The 21,200-nt window shown below is 43.8% G+C and overlaps 1 protein-coding gene across 1 annotated transcript in view; it reads right to left on the minus strand.

Moving 5' to 3' along the window:
* The window catches only part of DHX57 (DExH-box helicase 57), a 531,935-nt gene that overhangs the window by 379,962 nt on the left and 130,773 nt on the right, over positions 1-21,200 (minus strand). Inside the window, exon 6 of the mRNA XM_069235106.1 lies at positions 20,155-20,342. Within this exon, the coding sequence (XP_069091207.1) occupies positions 20,155-20,342 (188 nt within the window). The remainder of the gene's footprint in view (positions 1-20,154; positions 20,343-21,200) is intronic.

The raw sequence follows: 21,200 nt of genomic DNA on the forward strand, positions 1-21,200 counted from the left end.
GCCTGGCCACTCAGATGCACCCAGAGTTCCCTGCCAACCTTGAACAAAGATGGCAGAACTCAGGCACCCTCTGGAGGAGCTCTGGGCACCACCCCTACAGTGGTGATGGACAGGGGAGTGGTCACTCCTCTTTCCATTGTCCAGTTTCGCGCCAGAGCAGGGACTGGGAGTCCCTGAACTGGTGTGGGCTGGTTCATGCACGGAGGGCACTAAATGTGCCCTTCAAAGCAAACCAGTGGCTTGGGGAGTCTACCCCTCCCACACCAGTCACATCTACTTCCAAAGGAAATCCTTTGTTCTGCCTTCCTAGGTTTGATCAGATCAAGCAGCAGGAGGGCAGAAACCTGTCTGAGGGGTGGCAGCAGCTTGGGCTGCCCGGAAAACCCTGTAAGACTGGTGGTAGCAATGCTGGGGGTCCTCTAAGGAGCCCCCAGAGTGTATGGAATCATACTTCCAATACTTGTAACAGTATTGGGGTATGATTCCAAAATGTTTGATACCAAACATGCACAGGTTCAGAGTTACCATTATGTAGCTGGACATAGGTAGTGACCTATGTCCAGTGCACGTGTAAAATGGCGTCTTCACACTCACAAAGTCCAGGAAAATGGATCTTGAATTTGTGGGGGCACCTCTGCTAGTGCAGGGGGTACCCTCACACACAGGTACCTGCACACTGCCCTCTGGGCTGAGAGGGCCTACCATAGGGGTAACTTACAGTGACCTGGTGTAGGACCTGTAGTGAAAATGGGTGCATGCTCCAGTTTCATGCAGGCTGAAATGGCAGCCCTGCAGAACCCTTTGCAAGGGCTCCCAATGGGTGGCAGAATAATTGCTGCAGGCCACAGGGATCCCCTGGGACCCCAGTGCCCTGGGTTCCTATGTACCATATGCTAGGGACTTACATGGGGGGACCAGTAAGCCAACTGTGGGAAGAAAAAGTTATCAGCACCCAAGTTTCGAGGAGAGAGCACCGCCACTGGGGTCCTGGTTAGCAGGATCCCAGTGAACACAGTCAAGCACACCTACAAACAGACAAAGAGTGGGTGTAATCAAGCTAGAAAGAGGCCACTTTCCTACAGAAACCTATCCCTGTGTCTCTTACTAAGGGTACACCTCAGTTGTTCTATGAGCACGTGAATAGCAGATATAATTTTGTACTTCTTAGTTCTTCTTAGTTCTTCTCCCAACACATATCCCTTAAAACCTCTTCTTTTATCGCATGTTTGAGCTTTCTAAAGATTACATTTGACAATCCCGTGCCAATTTGGCATACTTTCCCACAGTACACTTAAAGTCCCACATTATAATATCCTCCTTAGCAAAGAGTGCTAGGGTTGCTAGAAATCACTACAGAAAGAGGACCTAGGTGGAGTTAAGTACATTTATAGAGGTCGTAGTTGCTTATTTACAACTTAGATTTCCCTTCAGCATCAAGTTCCATACAGATATATTTCTGTCACTGTCTTGTACGTGAAATTGGAGATAACTGCACAGAAATAGAGTCACCCCATTATGATTTTCGTAATCGTGAGCAACAAAACATTTGTGTTTAGCTTAAGTTTCTTTCCTGATTAATCCTCTAGCCAAAGTTAAGTCTCTTGCAGGAAAATTATATCAGGTCTAGCTTTCCTTCCCTTAGGGCTTCTCAAGTCATTAAGGCCTTTTACATTTAAGATTAGGATTTTAACCATCCTATCAGGTATAGGAAACAGAGTTGAAAGTCACCCTTCCCTCTCTACTTGGACAAATATCAGGTTGTCTTCTTCTACTTGCATCCGCCACTAAACTCGGTCCACTGCAAATCTGAACTCCTTACGTTTTCACTCTTCCTCACCCCTTGAAATCCCAATTAAGAAAAAAATACCTTTAGAATACCCAGAAGAAATTATGGAAACTTACTTCTATCCAACAGAGGGGATAGCTACAAGCAAGGGGGACATTCTCAGTGCAGATCAGTGGAACCACAATGATTGACTGCTGCTTCTGTGAGCAGATATAAGCAGAAGGTGAATGAAGCATGTTTCTCTCATACTCTATCCCAAGACTTTGGCTCAATCTCATATAGTAGTTTCACGTAACAAGGAAACATCATTTATATTTCAGAGCTTCATTAACCCAGACTCTTCTAATCCAGAACACTACAAGAGTCTAAAAAAAAAGGGGTGGGGGAACCTCAGAGATTTTATCCAGCAGTATTTCAGTTTCCATTGCGTCCGTCCAGAGAATCACTCTCTGCATCCTTGAGGTCTTGTTTTGCTATGTTCTCATTCTTCCATCGCTCCACACTTTGGACCAAAGAATCAACCTGATTGTGGAGGTACTCTGCTGGCCTCCTCAACTATAACTTTCCACATAGCTTAACCTGTGTTAATGCCCTGGCTTCAGACGTGTCCTTGAAGTGACAAGTCTTGCTGTTCATTTGAAGGAGAATGCGAAAAAGGAATGACCACCTGTACCAAATTCCATCTCTAAATTTGTCTATGATAGGTTTACACAATATCCTCCCTTATAGTGTAGCTGTTGCAAAGGTTTGAAACACTGACTGTGTGTAGCCTTGCCTCAAAGTGTAAATGTTTTTCTGAAAAACCAAAAGGTTCATCGTCACACAATTTCAAAACTACATTTCAACATCAGAGGTGCAAAGACAGGTTAAAAATTGAAAAGGTTACAAAACAAATGTAACTTGATAGACTTCTAATGTAAAAAAAAAAAAAAAAGCGTAAAGAGAGTCCTGTCCCTTTAAGAGCTCTAGACAGTCTTTCTACCCATAATGCTTTGTACTGACAGTTTTCCTCATCCACTCAGTTCTTATTTATGGAAATGTCAGGAGTATCTAAAAGCCCAGCTCCATAAAGCAAGGTGGTTCGGTTATGACTTCAATTAAGCTTTCTGTGAATGAAGCAGAACTACGACCACAAGTATGAAACCTTTTCTTCTGCATCATAGGATGTTCACTGAAAGTCACTTGAATAGAGTAGCAAAGTTTAATGACCAACCAGTGGCAGAGTGAAGAATAAAATATTGTAATAAATAATCCTTCATAAATAAAAAAATGTATATGTTAATATAAACCCCTATAAAGTTACATGAATATATTTATAAACATGTATAAACAAACTATAATAAAAATAAATAAAAAAATTATGTATACATGCAGATATACAGTGATGAGATATATACATATGTCTACAAACTACTCAGTGTTTATTATTTTTCTTCTATATTTTTTGAAGTATGGTGACCTATTCTAGTTTCTGCTTAAGTATAAGGATCAAGGCAATTATGTCTAGTAAAGGTGTGTATTGATTTCCAAGTTACTGCTCGACAAATGTCAGCAATAGGAACATTCCACAGCCAAGCAGTGGAAGCCGCCTTAGCTTTAGTAGGGTGAGCTTTGGGACTGCCTGGGAAAGGCTCATTTGCGAACTAACAGCAGGTAGTGATGCATAAGAGTATCACTCAGAGTTTGTAAAGCGCTGCTACTCACCCGTAAGGGTCTCAAGGCGCTAAGGGGGTTGTCCTCTGAGCTTCAGTCAAAGAGCCAGGCTTTAAGGTCCTTCCTGAACTGGGGTAGCGATGGTGACTGCCTGAGGTGCAGGGGCAGGGTTTTCCAGCTCTTTGCTGCGAGGTAGGCGAAGGATCTCCCACCAGCCAAGGGCTTTCGTATGCGGGGTACAGTGGCTAGTGCTTGTTGAGCGGACCAGAGAGCTTTGGTGGGGGGAGTAGAAGGTGCTGTGATGGTTGAGGTAGGCAGGTCCTATGTCGTGGAGGGCCTTGTAAGCAAGGACGAGGAGCTTGAAGCTAATTTTCTTCTCGATAGGGAGCCAGTGTACGTCTTTCAGGTGACTAGAGATATGTTCACGGCGGGGAATGTCCAGGATGAGTCTGGTGGAGGAGCTTTGGATGTGCTGTAATTCTTGAGGTTCTTCTGGATGGTACCGGCATAAAGGGCGTTGCCATAGATGGCTGGTAACCAGGGCATGAATTATAGTTTTGCTGCAGTTCTTTTGGATCCATTTGTAGATCTTCCGGAGAAGTCCGAGTGTGTGAAAGCAGGAGGATGCGACTGAGTTGACTTGGCAGGTCATGGTGAGCGATGAGTCGAGGACGATGCTGAGGTTGCGTGAGTGGTTTGTTAAGGCGGGGGAGGGGGGTGCCGTGGGTCGATGGCGCCCAAGAGTCGTCCCAGGATGAGGACCTCAGTCTTGCAGGAGTTGAGTGTAAGACAGCTGTCCTTCATCCTGGCGGCAACAGCTTCCATCCCATTGTGGAAGTTTTTCTTGGCAGTAGCTGGGTTTTCAGTCAGTTAGATGATTAGCTGGGGGATCTTCGGTGTAGGAGCAGAGGTTCAGTCTGTGGTCCATGACAATGTGTGTGAGTGGGCCATGTAGACGAGTGAGGTGCTCAGGGAGGAGCCCTGTGGAACTCCGCAGCTGATCTCGTAGGTTTTAACAGGTAAGGCGGGAGTCTGACTCTGTGTTTGGCCAGACAGGAAGGAGCGTATCCACTGCAGGGCCTTTCTGCGAATGCCAGCTGCATGGAGCCTGGAGCAGAGGGGTGAGGTGTGAGATCGTGTCGAAGGCGATCAATAGGTCCAGTAAGATGAGGGCGGCTGTATGGCCACGGTCGAGCAGTGGGCAGATGTCATCTGTGGCAGCGAGGAGGGTGGTCTCCATGCTGTGATTGCTCCTAAAGTCTGATTGGGAGGTGTCCAGGATGTTGTTGTCCTCGTTATGCTTACGGAGCTGAGCGTTGATGGCCTTTTCGATGACCTTGGCGGGAAAAGGCAGTAGAGAGATGGGGCGGTAATTCTTGAGATCCAGGGGGTCAGCTGTGGGTTTCTTCAACAGCGGGGCAGATCTCTGCGTGCTTCCAGTCGTCTGGGAAAGTGTCTGTCTCTATGGAACAGTTCCCATCCATCCAGTTAACCATCTACCAATAGATTGTTCAGAGTTAAAGCATCCCTATCTGATGTCACCATGGTTGATTAAACAAAAGTTGATTAGATTTATATATCTCCTCTGTTTTATGAAGATAAAACTTCATAACCCTTTTGATGTCTAATGAACAGATGGATCGTTCAGACAGAGTGGAAAGGTTTGGGGAAAAAAGTTGGTAATGTATTAGATTGATTAATATGAAAATCAGGCACTACCTTAGGGAGGAATAAAGGTTTTGTCCTTATTACAACTCTATTAGAATGAAAAATAGTATAGGATTCTATATCAGACAGGGCTTGGATCTTACCAACTCTAGAGCTGAGGTAAAAGCAACTAAAAACACTGTTTTACAAGAAACAATTTGCAGTGTAGCTTTATGACTAGGTTCAAAACGTGGAGACGTTCATTTTGACAACACTAAATTAAGTACCTATGGAGGAGAAGGTCTTTTATTTGGAGGGAATACTTTCTTCAGGCCTTCGAAAATGTATTTGCCTACTGGGGCTTTGAAGTAAAAAATATTAAATGAAGGTTTTCTGTGGCTGGGGTAGCTGATAAATGGACTTTTATTGACAAAACATTATTGGGCCACATAAAGTAAATAAGGAAGTCTATTCTTGACATGTAATAGGACTGTGTTCATTGTTCCGCCACCAGATGAAAAAAAAAATCACTTCAAGGAATAGCACAGTCTAATAGCTGGATATTTAGCTTCTTTTAAAAATCTTATGCAGGCAGGTGGTAAACCTAGATGACCATACTGTCTGACTTCAAGAGTCAAGCTGCCAAATTCAATGATGCTAGGTTTGGATGAAGAATCTGGCCATGGAGTCTCAACAACAGGTTGGGTTTGAGTGAAAGTCTATTGTCTAGTGTGAAGGAGGTCTGTAAACCACCACTGCCTTGGCCATCCCAGCACTATCTTTCCTGGAGATGTTGTCAATTTCAGGTTTACTAACGGTACAGATTGAGGAGAAGTGTGCAAAAAATCTTGCAATCAAGTCATCAAAAGGACATTGTTGTTCAACCAGTGTTCTGGTACTCTGGATGTAAAGTCTTAGTACTTAGTACTTTCTGTTTTCTGTTGGTGTGAGGAGGTCTACATAATGGTGTGCCATATTCTTTGGCCAAACGACCATTCGTGACTTTGTTTATAGTATCTGCTTGCGAAGCCTGCTTGATAGTTCCCAATACCAGATTGCTTACGCTTCCATTGAAAGTGTTCTCAAACTAGCGCTCCTTGCTTGTTCATGTGAAACATGCTGGTCCTATTGCCCATTTGAATCCAGATTGCAGTGTTGGTTCTCAGGGAGGAGAAAGAATGACTTGAGAGCTAGGTGAATGGCTCTTAATTCATATGATAGTTCTGTCTGTTTCATGTCCATCGACCTTGGAGCGTTAAATGATCCAGATGGGATCTCCGTCCGATGACGTGAGCATCTGTGACAATAGTTTCCTGTATTCTTTATTTTTTTAAAGGGAACCCCTTGTCTTACGTTGTTTTTGACACACAGTTTCGAGATAGTTTAGCCTCAACTGAAAATGTCAAATGATCTTCCCATTTGTTGTATTTCTGACTCCATTGGTCTTCTAGACATTGCTGGAGAGGCCTCATATTTAGTCTTGCATTAGGGACAATATAGACACAAGACAACCTAGACCACAGGAGCAATTTCATCTCTCCTGCAGTCTACTGACTGTGTTTTTTCAGCCTAATTGTTCCAGATTGATAATACTCTCTTCTCCGAAGGACACACACTTTCATTTACTCTACCTTGACTGAAGTGTATTGCACCTATACATCTTTGAACTAGAAGTAGTTGAGACTTCTGATAATTTATTTGTATATTAGAGTTCTTAACATACGTTTTAGGTCTTGTCTCACCTTTTGTTGCGAACTTGCTTTCTCAAGTGAGCAGCTACTACTGTCATTCATTTTGAAAGTCAGTGGTGCGAACTTTAGGCCATAAAGGATGCCTTTGTATTGGTAATTTCGCCAACATAACAAATATTAGAAAGTTTCTGTGAAGTAGATTTATTGGAATGTGGAAGTATGCATGCTGTAGGTTTATAAAGCAAATCCAATTATCCTGTTGTAGATTAGGAATGACTAGGTATAATGACAGCAGTCAATTTTTCTTTTTTTGATGTATTTGTTAGGAAACGTAAATGTAAAACTGTACTTGCTGTTGGACTTTTCTTTTTTGTTCAGAAGCACCCCGAATATACGCCTTGACATTTGGATAGTGTGTTACTTCTTCTGTGCCTTTTTATCGAAAGTAACACAGACGTTTCTTCTCTTTTTATTCTTAGATGGTGCTTTTTGTTGATCTTAGTGGCACGGACGGAGGCACTTTTCTGAAACAGAGGTGGTGTCCTTAAATACAATGCTCAACACCCACTTCTCTTTTGTGATGGAAGACCACTTTCTAGATGAAGAGATACACTGGAGTGTCTTCCCCTTCTAGGTATTGATGCTTTTGAAGTAATTGTTTCAGATCATGCCTGCCTCTTTGATATTGATATGTTTGCCTTATTGATATTTATGTTAAGGTTGGTAGGGCCACTAAGTGAACTGGATCCTTCTTTGATAAGATCATTTGTCCTTGGGCTTAAACTGCTTGAATATTTTTTCTTCTCCTATAGGCCAACTGCCTGTAGGGATTCGGCTTCATTTTTCATCTTTGCTTTTTTGTTATGTGTATGTTGACCAAATGGTAGACAGTAGATTATCTACCTTCAATTGAGTGCCTGACTTTAAAGATGTTAAGCAAAGCCAAGAATGTCCTATCAAAGCCACACCATAGCAATAAGTGGAGGCTAGATCAGCTATGTCACTGCTGAGTGAAACATCTAGTTTGAAATCAGTGAACTCTCACCCAAGTGTTCTAAATAGTCATTAAAAATGTTTAGGCAAATCGTCTGCTAACAACATCATAAAGTCCATTATTTCCCTTTGGAAACAGCCCACGTGAGCAGTGGTAGTCCCAAGGTGAACTGTGGCTGAACTACATACCTTTTGTTCTACTCAATTCCAATTTTTGCTTTCCTTCTCAGGAAGGCAGCGGGCTCCGGTGCTGATGGGTTTCGAAGTTGGAATGATGGGACAATAGGAGTCTGCTTTAGGGTGACTTTTTAGAAAATCTAGGTCTTGTTCAGGGTTTTATATTTATTTAAGTCCTTGGATTAGAAGATTTTATTGTGTATCCAAAAGATCTGCACCAAAGAGACAAGGGTTTTGGAGCTGGCATTGACTGAAGAGTCTCAAATCTGACTAAGAATGCTGGTTTTCAAGCCTCAACCAGAATATTTAGTTTTGAGACACCCCCAGCTAAAACCTCGTAGAAAGTAATAATGTCATCCACAGGAAATGCATGAGATAGCAATGCTGCCTGTGATTTTGGTATGTATGACGAATGAGTATCGACAATGTCATAAACAGAAAATCTTGATTGCAATGGAGACCTAGCCCCTCTTCTTGAGTGGCTTGTCTGGGTGGACCAAAATAAGGAGGAAAAATGAAGGTGTTTGAGAGGGTTAGAAGTGTTCTCAGGGGAGATAGCTGCAGAAGACAAAGGCATTCGAAAACTGGTTCATCAAAAGGTATAATAGGTGGTACTGATTTAAAAGGTAAAGGATGAGGGCCCGGTGCTAGAGGACATCTCATCTTCTGAGGAGGTTTGGCTATGGTCCCAGTCAATTTTCTCATCAGAGAAGAAATTGTACATGGTGGCAAGCCTGCCACCAGAGTGCATACAGATTAGTGAGTGAAAGATGAAAAAACCCATCAATGGAGAGTGTGAAGGGGTGTGCTCTCTCTACACTTGATTAATGAGAAACTAGTGTGACATTATGAATCCTTTCAATGCTGTTTTCTCAATGTCATCTGTGATCTTGACATCGAGCAGTGACTTTTTGAGGGGGATGCCAGCACTGCCAAACTCGAGCGGCGATGTCTTGACGGGGGTTGGTAAGTTAGTTCTCCGTTGATGACTTGACATTGACGGTAACATACTTCAGTGTTTCCACTGTCATTTTCTAGACTCTGAAGGCAATGTCCTTAATGTCAATCAAGTGATATGTTGTGTTGATTGAGGATATCTGTCTCTCTGCCTACTGTGGGAAGGTGTGGAATCCAATTTAGACAGCGAACATGTTGGAACTAATGCTCTCAATGTTGACAATTAAATTTCTGATGTTGATTTAGAGTGACACCTGGAGTTAATGCAATCCAATCAAACTGAGTGTTCAAGACACACACAGAAGGACATAAAAATTATTAAATAAAACACACAAATGTATATATTACAAACAGGCTACTGTTAAAAATAATTAGAACATTGGAATGTTGGCATGTCCATTGAAGACAATGGACTGCTGCGGGCTTTTACAGGCCGGTAAAAGCCCGCAGCGCCAACATTCCAATCTTCGCTTTGTTCACAGCAACAGCTGTGAACAAAGCCTCATGGAGCCCAAGGGGATTTAAATCCCCTCGGGCTCCGTGAACATTTTTTTTTTTTGATAGAACATTCTGCCCTGTGTGGCAGAATGTTCTAATAGCCTTAGAACCCGCCGTAGCGGGCTCTACCGGCTATTAAAGTCCCTCTCCCTTGTTAAATGCCCTCGCCTTCGGCTCGGGCATTTAACGCGGGGAGCGGGCCTTTAATAGCCGATAGAGCCCGCTACGGCGGGTTCTAAGGCTATATTAAACATCAACGGTTACAAAAGCATGTGTTCCTAAAATGTATGGGCAATTTGAGAAATTACCACACGCGAAAACAAACTTCCTTGTCGTTAAGTAATTGTAAAAATGGAAGTGCTATTCTACACTGTGTAAGGACAATGTTACTGCCCAGTAGACATCTGTTTGTAGCATGTAGTGCTGTAGATTCACAAGCTATACATAAGCTTGTCATCTAGTGTTGTGTGAGGTGGTACAACTTGTTTTTCTTCTAATAAGCTTTTCGAGTCACAGGACTGAGTGTCTTATCCTCTTGCTACTACTGCGCATGGGCATCAAGTCCTTTGTTAGATTGTTTCTTCACAGGCGGGAGAGTGAAGTACTGTAGCGAGAGTAAGAGAGGAAAGTTGTCCATGCAATGTATTCACATTTGTAAAATATTTACATGTTATATAATTGCAACGGCCACATGCCTCTAAAGAGGTGGGAGGGCACATGTGAATTTACAGCACTACATGCCACAAACAGACGTCTACTGGTAAATAACATTTTCCGTTCGATGGCATGTGTGGCTGTAGATACATATGCTATGCATCGACTGTAAAGCAGTCCCTCCATAAAGTGATGGCTAACGTGTGGGTGTTGCAATTATTTGAAAGTGTTCCCAGCACTGCTTGCCCAACATTTGCTTGTTGACGTGCACTTACATCTATACAATAATGTTTAGTAAAGGTATATGCTGTAGACTATGTAGCTGCTTTACAAATGTCTGTTATAGGTATGTTACCTATAAATGCCATTGATTCACCTTTTTTTCCTAGGGGAGTGCGCTCTAGGTGTCACAGGTGTCTTATTTGTCCTTGATTCTGTGTTAGAATATCAGGCCTGCTGGGGAGCCTTTGGAGAGGAACTACTGAGAGATCTAACATTGTTGGGAACCATGGCTGATGTACCCATGTAGGAGCTACCAGGATCATGGTGAGGGAAGATTGTATGAGCTTCCAAACTAGAAAAGGAATGAGTGGGAGAGGGGAAAAGTATAAGCAAATATCCATGGCCAACTCAGCCATCGAGCATTGCCTTTGGACTGAGGGTGAGGGTACCTGAATGCGAAGTTTTGGCATTTTCTGTTTTGAGGTGTAGTGAATAGGTCTATTTGAGGTGTTCCCCACCTTAGGTAGTATTGTTGAAGGACTTTGAGGTTGAGTTCCCGTTCGTGGAATTGTTGCTGCAACCTGCTGAGCATGTCTGCAAACTGGTTGTCAGTCCCTGGGAGATATTGTGCCACTATTTGAATGTGGTTTTGAATTGCCCATTTCCATATTGTTTGTGCAAGATGAGTTAGTTGAGAAGATCATGCCCCCTACCCCCTCCCCGTTTTTGAAGATAGTACATGGCAGTCATGTTGTATGTACGCACTAGCACCAATTTGCGTTGCAAGTGTGTAAGGAGCATCTTCATTGCAAGGACACTGTTTGAAGTTTCAAGTGATTGATGTGTAAGGACTGTTGAGTGGTGTTCCATAAGCCTTGGACTGTGAGCTTGTGGATATGAGCTCCCCAACTGGTATGTGATGCATCTGTAGTGAGGGTGATCTGAGGCACAGGATCCAAAAGGTTGGCCCTTTCATAAGGTTGGTGGTGTTCCACCATTGCAGAGAGCAAGGAGTCTGGCGGTCCAACAACATTAGATCTTCCAGTTGACTTTGTGCCTGAGACAACTGATGAGATAAGCACTGTTGCAGGGATGCATAAGTCTGGCATGAGGTACGATGGCAATGTAGGATGCCATCACCCACAGCAGGCACATAAAAGTCCTCACTGAGTGTGAATGGTTTTCTGTTAACAGAGCAATCAATGTTTGAAATGTGTCAACACGGGCTGAGCTGGGAAACGCTAGCTTTAATTGTGTATTGAGAACTGCTCCTAGATAAGGTTGTATCTGAAGGGTTTGAAGATGGGATTTGAGATAACTGATTGTTAATTCTAGAGAGTGTAGGAGATCGATTCTGAGTTGAGTGTGATGTTGACATTATTGGAATGTATTGGCTTTTATAAACCAAGTAAGGGACAATATGAATGTGTTATCGTCTGAGGTGTGCGGCAACTACTGCAAGACATCTTGTGAATACTCTGGGAGCAGTTGTGACCCTAAAAGGTAAGACTTTGAGTTGATAATGTTTTCCTGCAACCACGAACCTGAGGAATTTGCAGTGCTAGATGGATAGGAATGTGAAAATAGGTGTCTTTTAGATCTAAAGCTGTCAAAGTTGCCTTGTTGGAGAAGGAAAATGACATCTTGAAGAGTGACCATATGGAAGTGTTTTGACAGAATGTAATGGTTTCAAGGTCTGAGACCTAGGATTGGTCCGAGAGACACGCCTTTTTGGGGTATTAGAAAATACAGGGAGTATACTCTAGTACCATGATGTGTTAATGAAACTGGCTCTATGTCCCCTTTGAGACGAAGGAACAGTACTTCCTCTTTGAGAAGAGTGAGATGTTCTTGGGAAAGCCTGTGAGTACGAGGGGGTATGTTTGGCAGAGTGGAAGTGAGCTCCAAACAGTAACCATCTTGGATAACTGAAAGAACCCAGGTGTAAAGTGAAAAGTACCTCAGTGTGTATTGGCTTAGAGTGCCCCCATAACTTTGGCAGTCTGATTATCTTTGTTGAGCTTTTCAAGCATGGTTTCAACTTGTGGGCCAAAGATGTGCTCTTTTGTTGAAGGTTATGTTCAACACTGCCTGTTGTACTTCCTACTTAAAGCCTGAACACCTTTGCCAGGCATGTCTTCTTATAATGACGCTGGTATTAACACTGCGTGCTGCTGTACCAGCAGCGTTCAGCGCACATAGAACAGAATTATTAGTGATAGTTTGCCCTTCAGTCACAATTTCAGAAACCCTCTTACGATGCTCCTCAGTTAGATATTGAAGGAGGTCTTCCATGGAATCCCAATGCCTCCTGCCATAACGTGCTAGCAACACCTGTGTGTTAGCAATATGCCAGTGATCGGCTGCTTGAGTTGCAACCCTTTTACCTGCTGCATCTAGCTTTTTACTTTGCTTCTCAGGAGGGGGTGTATCTCCTGTAGATTGACTATTGGCCTTTTTGTGAGCAGTTGACGCAACAATGGAGTCTGGAGGAACTGTGCCTTTATGAATAAAGGATCTGTGGGTGCAGTTTTATATTTTTTATCTAGTGATAATGCATGCTCTCACTGGCTCTTTAAAGATTTCATCAGTGTGCTGGAGCATGCTTGGGAGCATGGGAAGAAATTGACTTTCTTTATGTATTGTCAAAGGGTATCAAAATGAAAGTCTTCCTCAATAGGATCAGTATACATGTGTATGTTATGAAATCATGCTGCCTAAGCTATGACTTGCTGATGTGAGGTGGAATCCTCAGGTGATGATGGTCTAGCTGGGTAGACCCCCAGACCACTGGGTGTAATAGGATCCGGATCATATGGGTACCATGGGTCTGGGTCATCCAATGTGTCTCCTTAATCCTGAGCCCCACTTGGGGGTGAATTTGGTGTTGTAAACCCCGAAGGAGAGGGAGATGTTAAGGTGGAGAGGATTGAGAAGAAGGCTGTGGAAGAGATGGAGCCTTGTCTTTGATGGAGGAGAACTGGAATCAAGCGCCTTTTGAAAGGTCAATTTCCTCTTTCAAGGGACAGGGGTGATGTTATAATACATCCTGTTCCTTCCTGATGTGAAAACAGCGCTGTCGAGCATCCATTACTTCCAAAATTGGCTCCACTGGTGAAAGGGTGGTCGAAGACTGTCCAGCATCACCTGGTCTTCACAAGTTTTTGGTTCTGAAGTGTTTGACTTGTGAGATAGTTTTGGCACTGAAACAGAAGATGACAGTTTTTTCATTGGTGCTGAAATGGTCGGTACCAAAGCACCATGTGCACTAGGTTGGGTCAGCGCTGAGGTGGAGCTACCAGTGCCTGAGGTCAATGCCGAAGATTTTACTGTGGGGTTTTTTTGGTGCCAAGCTGGAGGGCAAAACATCCGAAGCAGTTTCTCGGCTCCGATCATGGACAGAAGGCATTGGGGGACTGGTGATCTCTTTGAATATAGACTTTGTCGAGGTATTTTTACTCACAGTCTGCGCCGACTGCAAAGGTTGACTTTTGATATTGCACTGCAAATCCAAGTCGGAGACTTAGATGGAGAATGCCTGTTTTTGCTCCGGTTCTTGCTGTGCGTGTTCGTCACCGAAGATGTCTGGTGTGTAATCTGGAGTCCGACATGCCATATCCATCTGACGAGCTCTTCTGTCTCTAAGTGTTTTCTTCGACCGAAACGATCGACATGCGTCGCAGGCGTGCTCTTTGTGGTGGGGGGGAAAGACACATATTACACACCTGGTGGTGATCGGAAATTTGAAATGGCATCAAGGACAAAAGCGAAATGTAGTCTGTTCCATCAGGTTTGCATAGTTGGATGCCACGTATGAGCCCGAAGAGGGCCGGGGAAGCCCCGAATGGCAAAGAGTAGACTTTGGGTTGAGAGCTGGAACCGAAGGCATATTATAAGAAACAAAAACGAGATTGAGACAATACCGAAGTGGAAAGAGAGACAGAAAGAAGACCGTTTTAGATTGTATCGAGCCGAGAACTCGGAGCGAGAGGAACACATGTCCAAACCCACCCGTAGAGAGAAACAATGTAACAAAGGATTTGATGCCCACGCGAGTGTTAGACACTCGATCCAGTGACTCGAAAAGCTTCTTCAAAGAAAAACAAGTTGTACAACTCCGAACCCAACAATCGATGGCAAGCTTATACATAGAATATGTATCTACAACTACACATGCCATTGAACATCTGTTTCTCCTTAATACAAGGATTAACAACGTTTTTCTATACATAGCATGAACTTTGAAGAAAAAAGGGAAAATACAGTAAAGACTGCGCAGACACACAATCATGGGGCAAAATTAAGCAGATGAATCTTGCTGGTGCCTCAAGAGGACACTCATATATTTAACAGTTCATGCCCTAAACCAAAACAATATCAATCTTTCTCACTGACCTTGCTCAACAGATAAATGAAATTCTAGACCAAAACAAGTTGTCAAGTCTATTATAGATCTTTACAGTTGGTTTTCTGTACTCCACAAACTCGCTTAGTATGGGACGAACCTTCAGGAACTGAAGCTTTATGTAGTTTTTATCTTCGGCAAATACAGAGGATGGTTGATCAAACAGGGACTGATATCCTAACATTACACACATATTGCAGACCTATGCAAGCCTTGGAAACATGAGGGCTTTGTCACAAGAGAGGCAATCTTAGATGAACTGCAGGGATCAGAAAAAGAAAAGAAAATTGGCCTCAGGTTTTAGCGATCTTCTAAGTAAGGGAGTCCTAATTCGTCATGGCATGTATAGTGAGATTTCAACGTGGGTACTGAGAGTATCTGCCTACAAAAGCGGTTTTCCTTGGAATGAATAGCAGAACAGTTAGCGTTTTCCCAGATACCTGCTCTGTATACATTAATGGTGGCACATTGGGACTTACAGATTGAAAGTGCGGGTATGATTAAATTACCACCGGAAGGCCAAGGCAAATTAAAAAGGGCTCCCACTGATCAGGATAGTTTCATACTGCAATTTACAACTTTAGAATTCCAAGAACCAGAGGAGTCAAATATTACCCCAATGTACGGAAAACTTAATTCCTTCTAATCGTTTGTTACCAAATGGGAATGTGGGGAGATGTAGTCATTTAGGGCAGTATGTTTTTGAGTAGTTAGTGACTGACTCAAGATCCACTAACTCAACAAAGGAGCTAACTAAGCAGTGTAAATCCTTTGGCGTTCGGGCCATCAGTATTGCATCCTCAGCACTTAACAATGCAGGAATAGGCATGCTTCCTATCTTAGGGACATCTAATGCTCTATTCACTAAAAAAAGGACTCAATTTGTTTATATATAAAATAAAGAGAAGGGGGGCAAATAAGCAACCGTGGAGGACGCCCCGGTGGCGTCATTTAGTCATGATGTCCCCGGTGAGCATGTTCACTTCACTTTTAGATCTCCCTCTTGTGGAGTCCTTGTCGGAACCCAAATTTGTAGGCACAGATGCTTGTACGTTTGTATCCCCAAACCACTTCCTGTTCTTTCTCTCCTCTTCAGTGTAAGGAAATGGCTCCCTATTGCACTTACCCCCCACTTTTTGCCTGATACTGACTTGACTGAGAAGTGTGCTGGACCCTCCTAACCAGGCCCCAGCACCAGTGTTCTTTCACCTAAAATGTACCATTGTCTCCACAATTGGCACACCTCTGGCACACAAATAAGTCCCTTGTAAAAGGTACCAGTGGTACCAAGGGCCTTGTGACCAGGGAAGGTCCCTAATGGCTGCAGCATATGTTGGGCCACCCTAAGGGACCCTCACCTAACACATGCACACTGCCATTGCAGATTGTGTGTGTTGGTAGGGAGAAAAAGGCAAAGTCGACATGGCAGCCCCCTCAGGATGCCATGCTCACAAAATACTACCTGTGGCATAGGTAAGTCACCCATCTAGCAGGCCTTACAGCCCTAAGGCAGGGTGCACTATACCACAGGTGAGGGCATAGCTGCATGAGCAATATGCCCCTACAGTGTCTAAGTCTATTCTTAGACATTGTAAGTACAGTTGTGGCCATATTAAGTATATGGTCTGAGAGTTTGTCAAAAACGAACTCCACAGCTCCATAATGGCTACACTGCATACTAGGAAGTTTGGTATCAAACTTCTCAGAATAATAAACCCACACTGATGCCAGTGTTGGATTTATTAAAAAATGCACACAGAGGGCATACCCAATTGTTCAGTGCAGGACTGACTGGTCTGTGCCAGCCTGCTGCTGAGAGACGAGTTTCTGACCCCATGTGGTGAGGGCTTTTGTGCTCTCTGAGGCAGAAACAAAAGCCTGCTCTGGGTGGAGGTGCTTCACACCTCCCCCCTGCAGGAACTGTAACACCTAGCAGTGAGCCTCAAAGGCTCAGGCTTCGTGTTACAATGCCCCAGGGCCCTCCAGCTAGTGGAGATGCCCGCCCCCTGGACACAGCCCCCACTTCTGGCAGCAAGTCCAGGGGAGATAATGAGAAAAACAAGGAGGAGTCACCCACCAGTCAGGCCAGCCCCTAAGGTGTCCTGAGCTGAGGTGACCCCTGCCTTTAGACATCCTCCATCTTGATTTTGGAGGATTCCCCCAATAGGAATAAGGATATGCCCCCCCTCCCCTCAGAGAGGAGGCACAAAGAGGGTGTAGCCACCCTCAAGGACAGTAGCCATTGGCTACTGCCCTCGCAGACCTAAACACATCCCTAAATTCAGTATTTAACGGCTCCCCAGATCACAGGAAATCAGATTCCTGCAACCTAAAGAAGAAGGACTGATGACCTGAAGCCCTGCAGTGAAGACGGAGACGACGACTGATTTGGCCCCAACCCCACCGGCCTGTCTCCCTACTTCGAAGAAAACTGCAATAGCGATGCATCCAACAGGGTCCAGGACCAAGAAGCTCCAGAGAACAGCGGCCCTGTTCAAGAAACTGCAACTTTCTGCAACAAAGAAGCTACTTTAAAGACCCCACGTTTCCCGCCGGAAGCGTGAGACTTTCCACTCTGCACCCGACGTCCACGGCTCGACCTACGGAAAACTAACACTACAGGGAGGACTCCCCGGCGACTGCGAGCCTGTGAGTAGCCAGAGTTGACCCCCCTGAGCCCTCATTGCGACGCCTGCAGAGGAAATCCAGAGGCTCCCCCTGACCGCGACTGCCTGTAACAAGGAACCCGACGCCTGGACCCAGCACTGCACCCGCAGGCCCCAGGACCTGAAGGAACCGAACTCCAGTGCAGGAGCGACCTCCAGGCAACCCTCTGCCTAGCCCAGGTGGTGGCTACCCAGAGGAGCCCCCCGTGCCTGCCTGGATCGTTGACCCCCTGGTCTCCCCATCGATTCCTATCTGAAACCTGACGCCAGTTTGCACTCAGCACCCGGCCGCCCCTGTGCCGCTGAGGGTGTACTCTCTGTGCCTGCTTCCGCCCCCCCCCCCCCGGTGCCCTACAAACCCCACTGGTCTGCCCTCCGAGGACGGGGGTACTTACCTGCTGGCAGACTGGAACCGGGGCACCCCTGTTTCCATTGAAGCCTATGTGTTTTGGGCACCTCTTTGACCTCTGCACCTGACCGGCCCTGAGCTGCTGGTGTGGTAACTTTGGGGTTGCCTTGGACCCCCAGCGGTGGGCTACCTTGGACCCAACTTTGAACCCTGTAAGTGTTTTACTTACCTGTGAACTTAAACTGTACATGCTATTGTGATTATTCAAAGTCCCTAAAGTACCTAAGTTAAATACCTTTCATTTGAAGTATTACTTATACATCTTGAACCTAAGGTTCTTAAAATAAACTAAGAAAATTTATGTTTCTATATAAAAACCTATTGGCATGGAGTAAGTCTTTGAGTGTGTGTTCCTCATTTATTGCCTGTGTGTGTACAACAAATGCTTAACACTACCCTCTGATAAGCCTACTGCTCGACCACACTACCACAAAATAGAGCATTGGAATTATCTATCTTTCCACAATCTTACCTCTAAGGGGAACCCTTGGACTCTGTGCACACTATTTCTTACTTTGAAATAGTATATACAGAGCCAACTTCCTACATTCAGTCTTTATATTTTGAAGCATTTCACAAAGTCTGATGCCCTCATTGTCCTTAAGAGTTTTTGGACATCTTTTGGCAGATATTGATGTCCTTTGAAGTGTGAGATGGAGAAAGACACTCTACAGAGACCTTATGAGGGGCAGGAGTCTGCCTTTTTTCTACCACAGGAGGGACGCCTCTTAAAACCGAGAAGGCATTTTGAGAGGAACACACTTTAAATGTGAAAACAATATCTCACTGAAGATACAGTTGTTAAAGATGTTGAGTGAAATGAAATCTTACCTCAAAGACTAGGATTTTGAAGAAAAAGCCTGAAGTATAAAACCTCACAAGTGCTCTCAGATAGTTCTCATGGAAACTGGAACAATAACTGAGTGGGTGAGGCAAACTGCCAGTAGAAAACATCATGGGTAGGGGGTGCCTCTAGAGTTCTAAAAGTGACAGGGCTCTTTTCACTATATTTCCACAACAGACGCCTATCAAGTTACACAATTTTCTTAAATTATTCACATTTGTAACCTATCCTTGCACCATAGAGGTTGATATGTACTTTAAAAAGGTTATAAGGATGAAACACTTTTGATTGACTGCTTTCAGGGTGCTGTTTGTTCCCATGGACAAATGGATTCTTCACATCCTGTATTATATGAACAACACATCTATGGTAGAGTGCTCCAGGTCAACCATGAACGGCAAACGTTGCTCCTCCAATAAACCAGTCTGTAAAATATTTCCAAGTGAGTTCCTTCTACTCATTCTTTCAGGCTCCTAATCCGTACATCTGTTCATCTTGAGCCATTTTCCTGCTCCATATTTTTCAAAAGGACATGGTCCTTTGGAACTTGCAAGAACATCACTGCTTCTTTGTGCCTATTGCTAATGGAGCCCAATCAACCAACCCTGTTTTCTAACTATACCATACTGTCCCCTTTCATTTAGCCATCCATCAAAAGATGCTCCTTCTTAGCAACAAAGCCACCTCCAATTCCTGCAATTCCTTTGTGAAATCCTCCTTCAGTTCCATCTGCAACATCTTTGATTAGTGTTAGGCAATGAAAGAGAAGCTTGTCAATGACACAGAATGGCTGCTCTTTCTTGAGGGCTGATTGCCACAAAATCCCTGCTGGAGCCCCAGGTTGCAGCTCAATAGCTATCTGTATGTTTGATTTTGGGCGGCATTCAAGAACTTGTTTCAAAGATATATTGTATGTGGAACCAGCAGGCACAGTCACTTTAAAGGGAACCACAAACTCAGCTACCAGGTGTCTCAAACTCCCATACCTAAAGGGACATTAAGGCAACTTTGTATCTTAGCGTAATTAACTGTTTGGTCTTTGGCAGGTTCCACTGTGACTAGCGTTTGCGAGCTTTGATGCAGAGACTCACAAGCCACGAGGGTTTAATACAGCTATTTTCTATGCTTTACTCGAGCAATCATGAGCAACTAGCCTTATTCACTTTATGGGATTCAATTTGTTCACAGATCTGTGCTCCACGCGATGCACCCATCTCAACAGCGTAAAAGTGTCCATGTAGACTTGACCTGGGGCCACTACAAGGATACCACAAGTCAATCTAGAAACAGTGCCAGAGGAAGCATACCTCCCAGTGATGTTCCCACTCTGACCTTTTGCCTGCTGTATCTGCACAATCTTTCAATTGAGCAGACTCTTGTTCCTTTCCTTCATGGCCTCGCCACCTCATCTAATAAAGCATGGAGGTAATCTCAGATCATAACCAGGCAATCAAGAGGGCAGAGCTTCTACCATCTGCAATTTAGTAGCTATGGACTCTTTATAGATGTATGCATAGCGAAATGGACACACAGTGACAAACACACACTGTACCTGTTTCAATCTAAAGTGTTTGCAAATTTTAAGATTTTCTGCAAGGACACTTTTTGGCTGCCAGTTGTACTTTCTGGACAATTTCTTCTTGAGATTCACATAGCTTTCATTCTCCACAATTACATCTTCAGATTCTACTTCATCCGCATCGTCATCCTCTTCTGGAAAGAACATCACCTCTTTTATTACTAGAAAGAGAACAAAGAAATAGTCCTTAAGAAAGGTTGAAACAAATATGTCTTTCTCCACACTATATCAGAATCAGGAACAAAAGAGCAAATTCTATGATGTGGCAGCCAGAAAGGTGAACCCACCATTTAGAATGGAGCAAACAATGAAATATAATAAGTACCCCAGATAATTGTACCAGAATACTTCAACCCACTTGGATAATGTGAGAAAAACTCAAGTGCCTGAGTCATTTAACTATTAGGGAGAATACGAAACTGTTGCTATTCAGTGGAACAGGATGATCACATCAAGTATATCTTTTGAACAAATGTGCATAAAATAGATTAATAGACAGCATATCTAGATTGACTATTCACCCACCTACTCTTAATCACAACTTCTACATGCTTATGTATTTATTTACCTATTTCATTGAGACATGAGTATGCCAATCAAAGCTTCTTAGTGCTGAAGTGACAGGTAATAGGGGGTGTAACTGGAAGGTGATATTTTTGAAACAGCCAGTCTTCGACTGCTTGTGAAATATAGGGGATTTTTCTGCAATTCTGAGAGGAGGTTTTCGATATAATAAAGGTCTGAATTGCAAACGTCAAGCACCCTTCTGATACCTCCCCGTCATATGGGCCTTCATTAATTTGTTGTCTTTGAGAGGGCCTTTCGAGGTTGTGTAGCTGGAGCTGTTTTTTTACTTGTAGCATTTAAATGACTGATAGGGGAAGCATGGCCAAGTAAAGAAAGGTTTTTATGTACCAAACACAGGGATTTGAACTTAGGCCTCTAGCTAACATGAAGCCAGTGAAGTTGCAAAGAAACGTGTCTAGTGTGCTAATATGAAAAAGTATGGTACCAAGATG

This window comes from Pleurodeles waltl, chromosome 5 (genome assembly GCF_031143425.1).
Source record: "Pleurodeles waltl isolate 20211129_DDA chromosome 5, aPleWal1.hap1.20221129, whole genome shotgun sequence".
Taxonomy (NCBI): Eukaryota; Metazoa; Chordata; class Amphibia; order Caudata; family Salamandridae; genus Pleurodeles; species Pleurodeles waltl.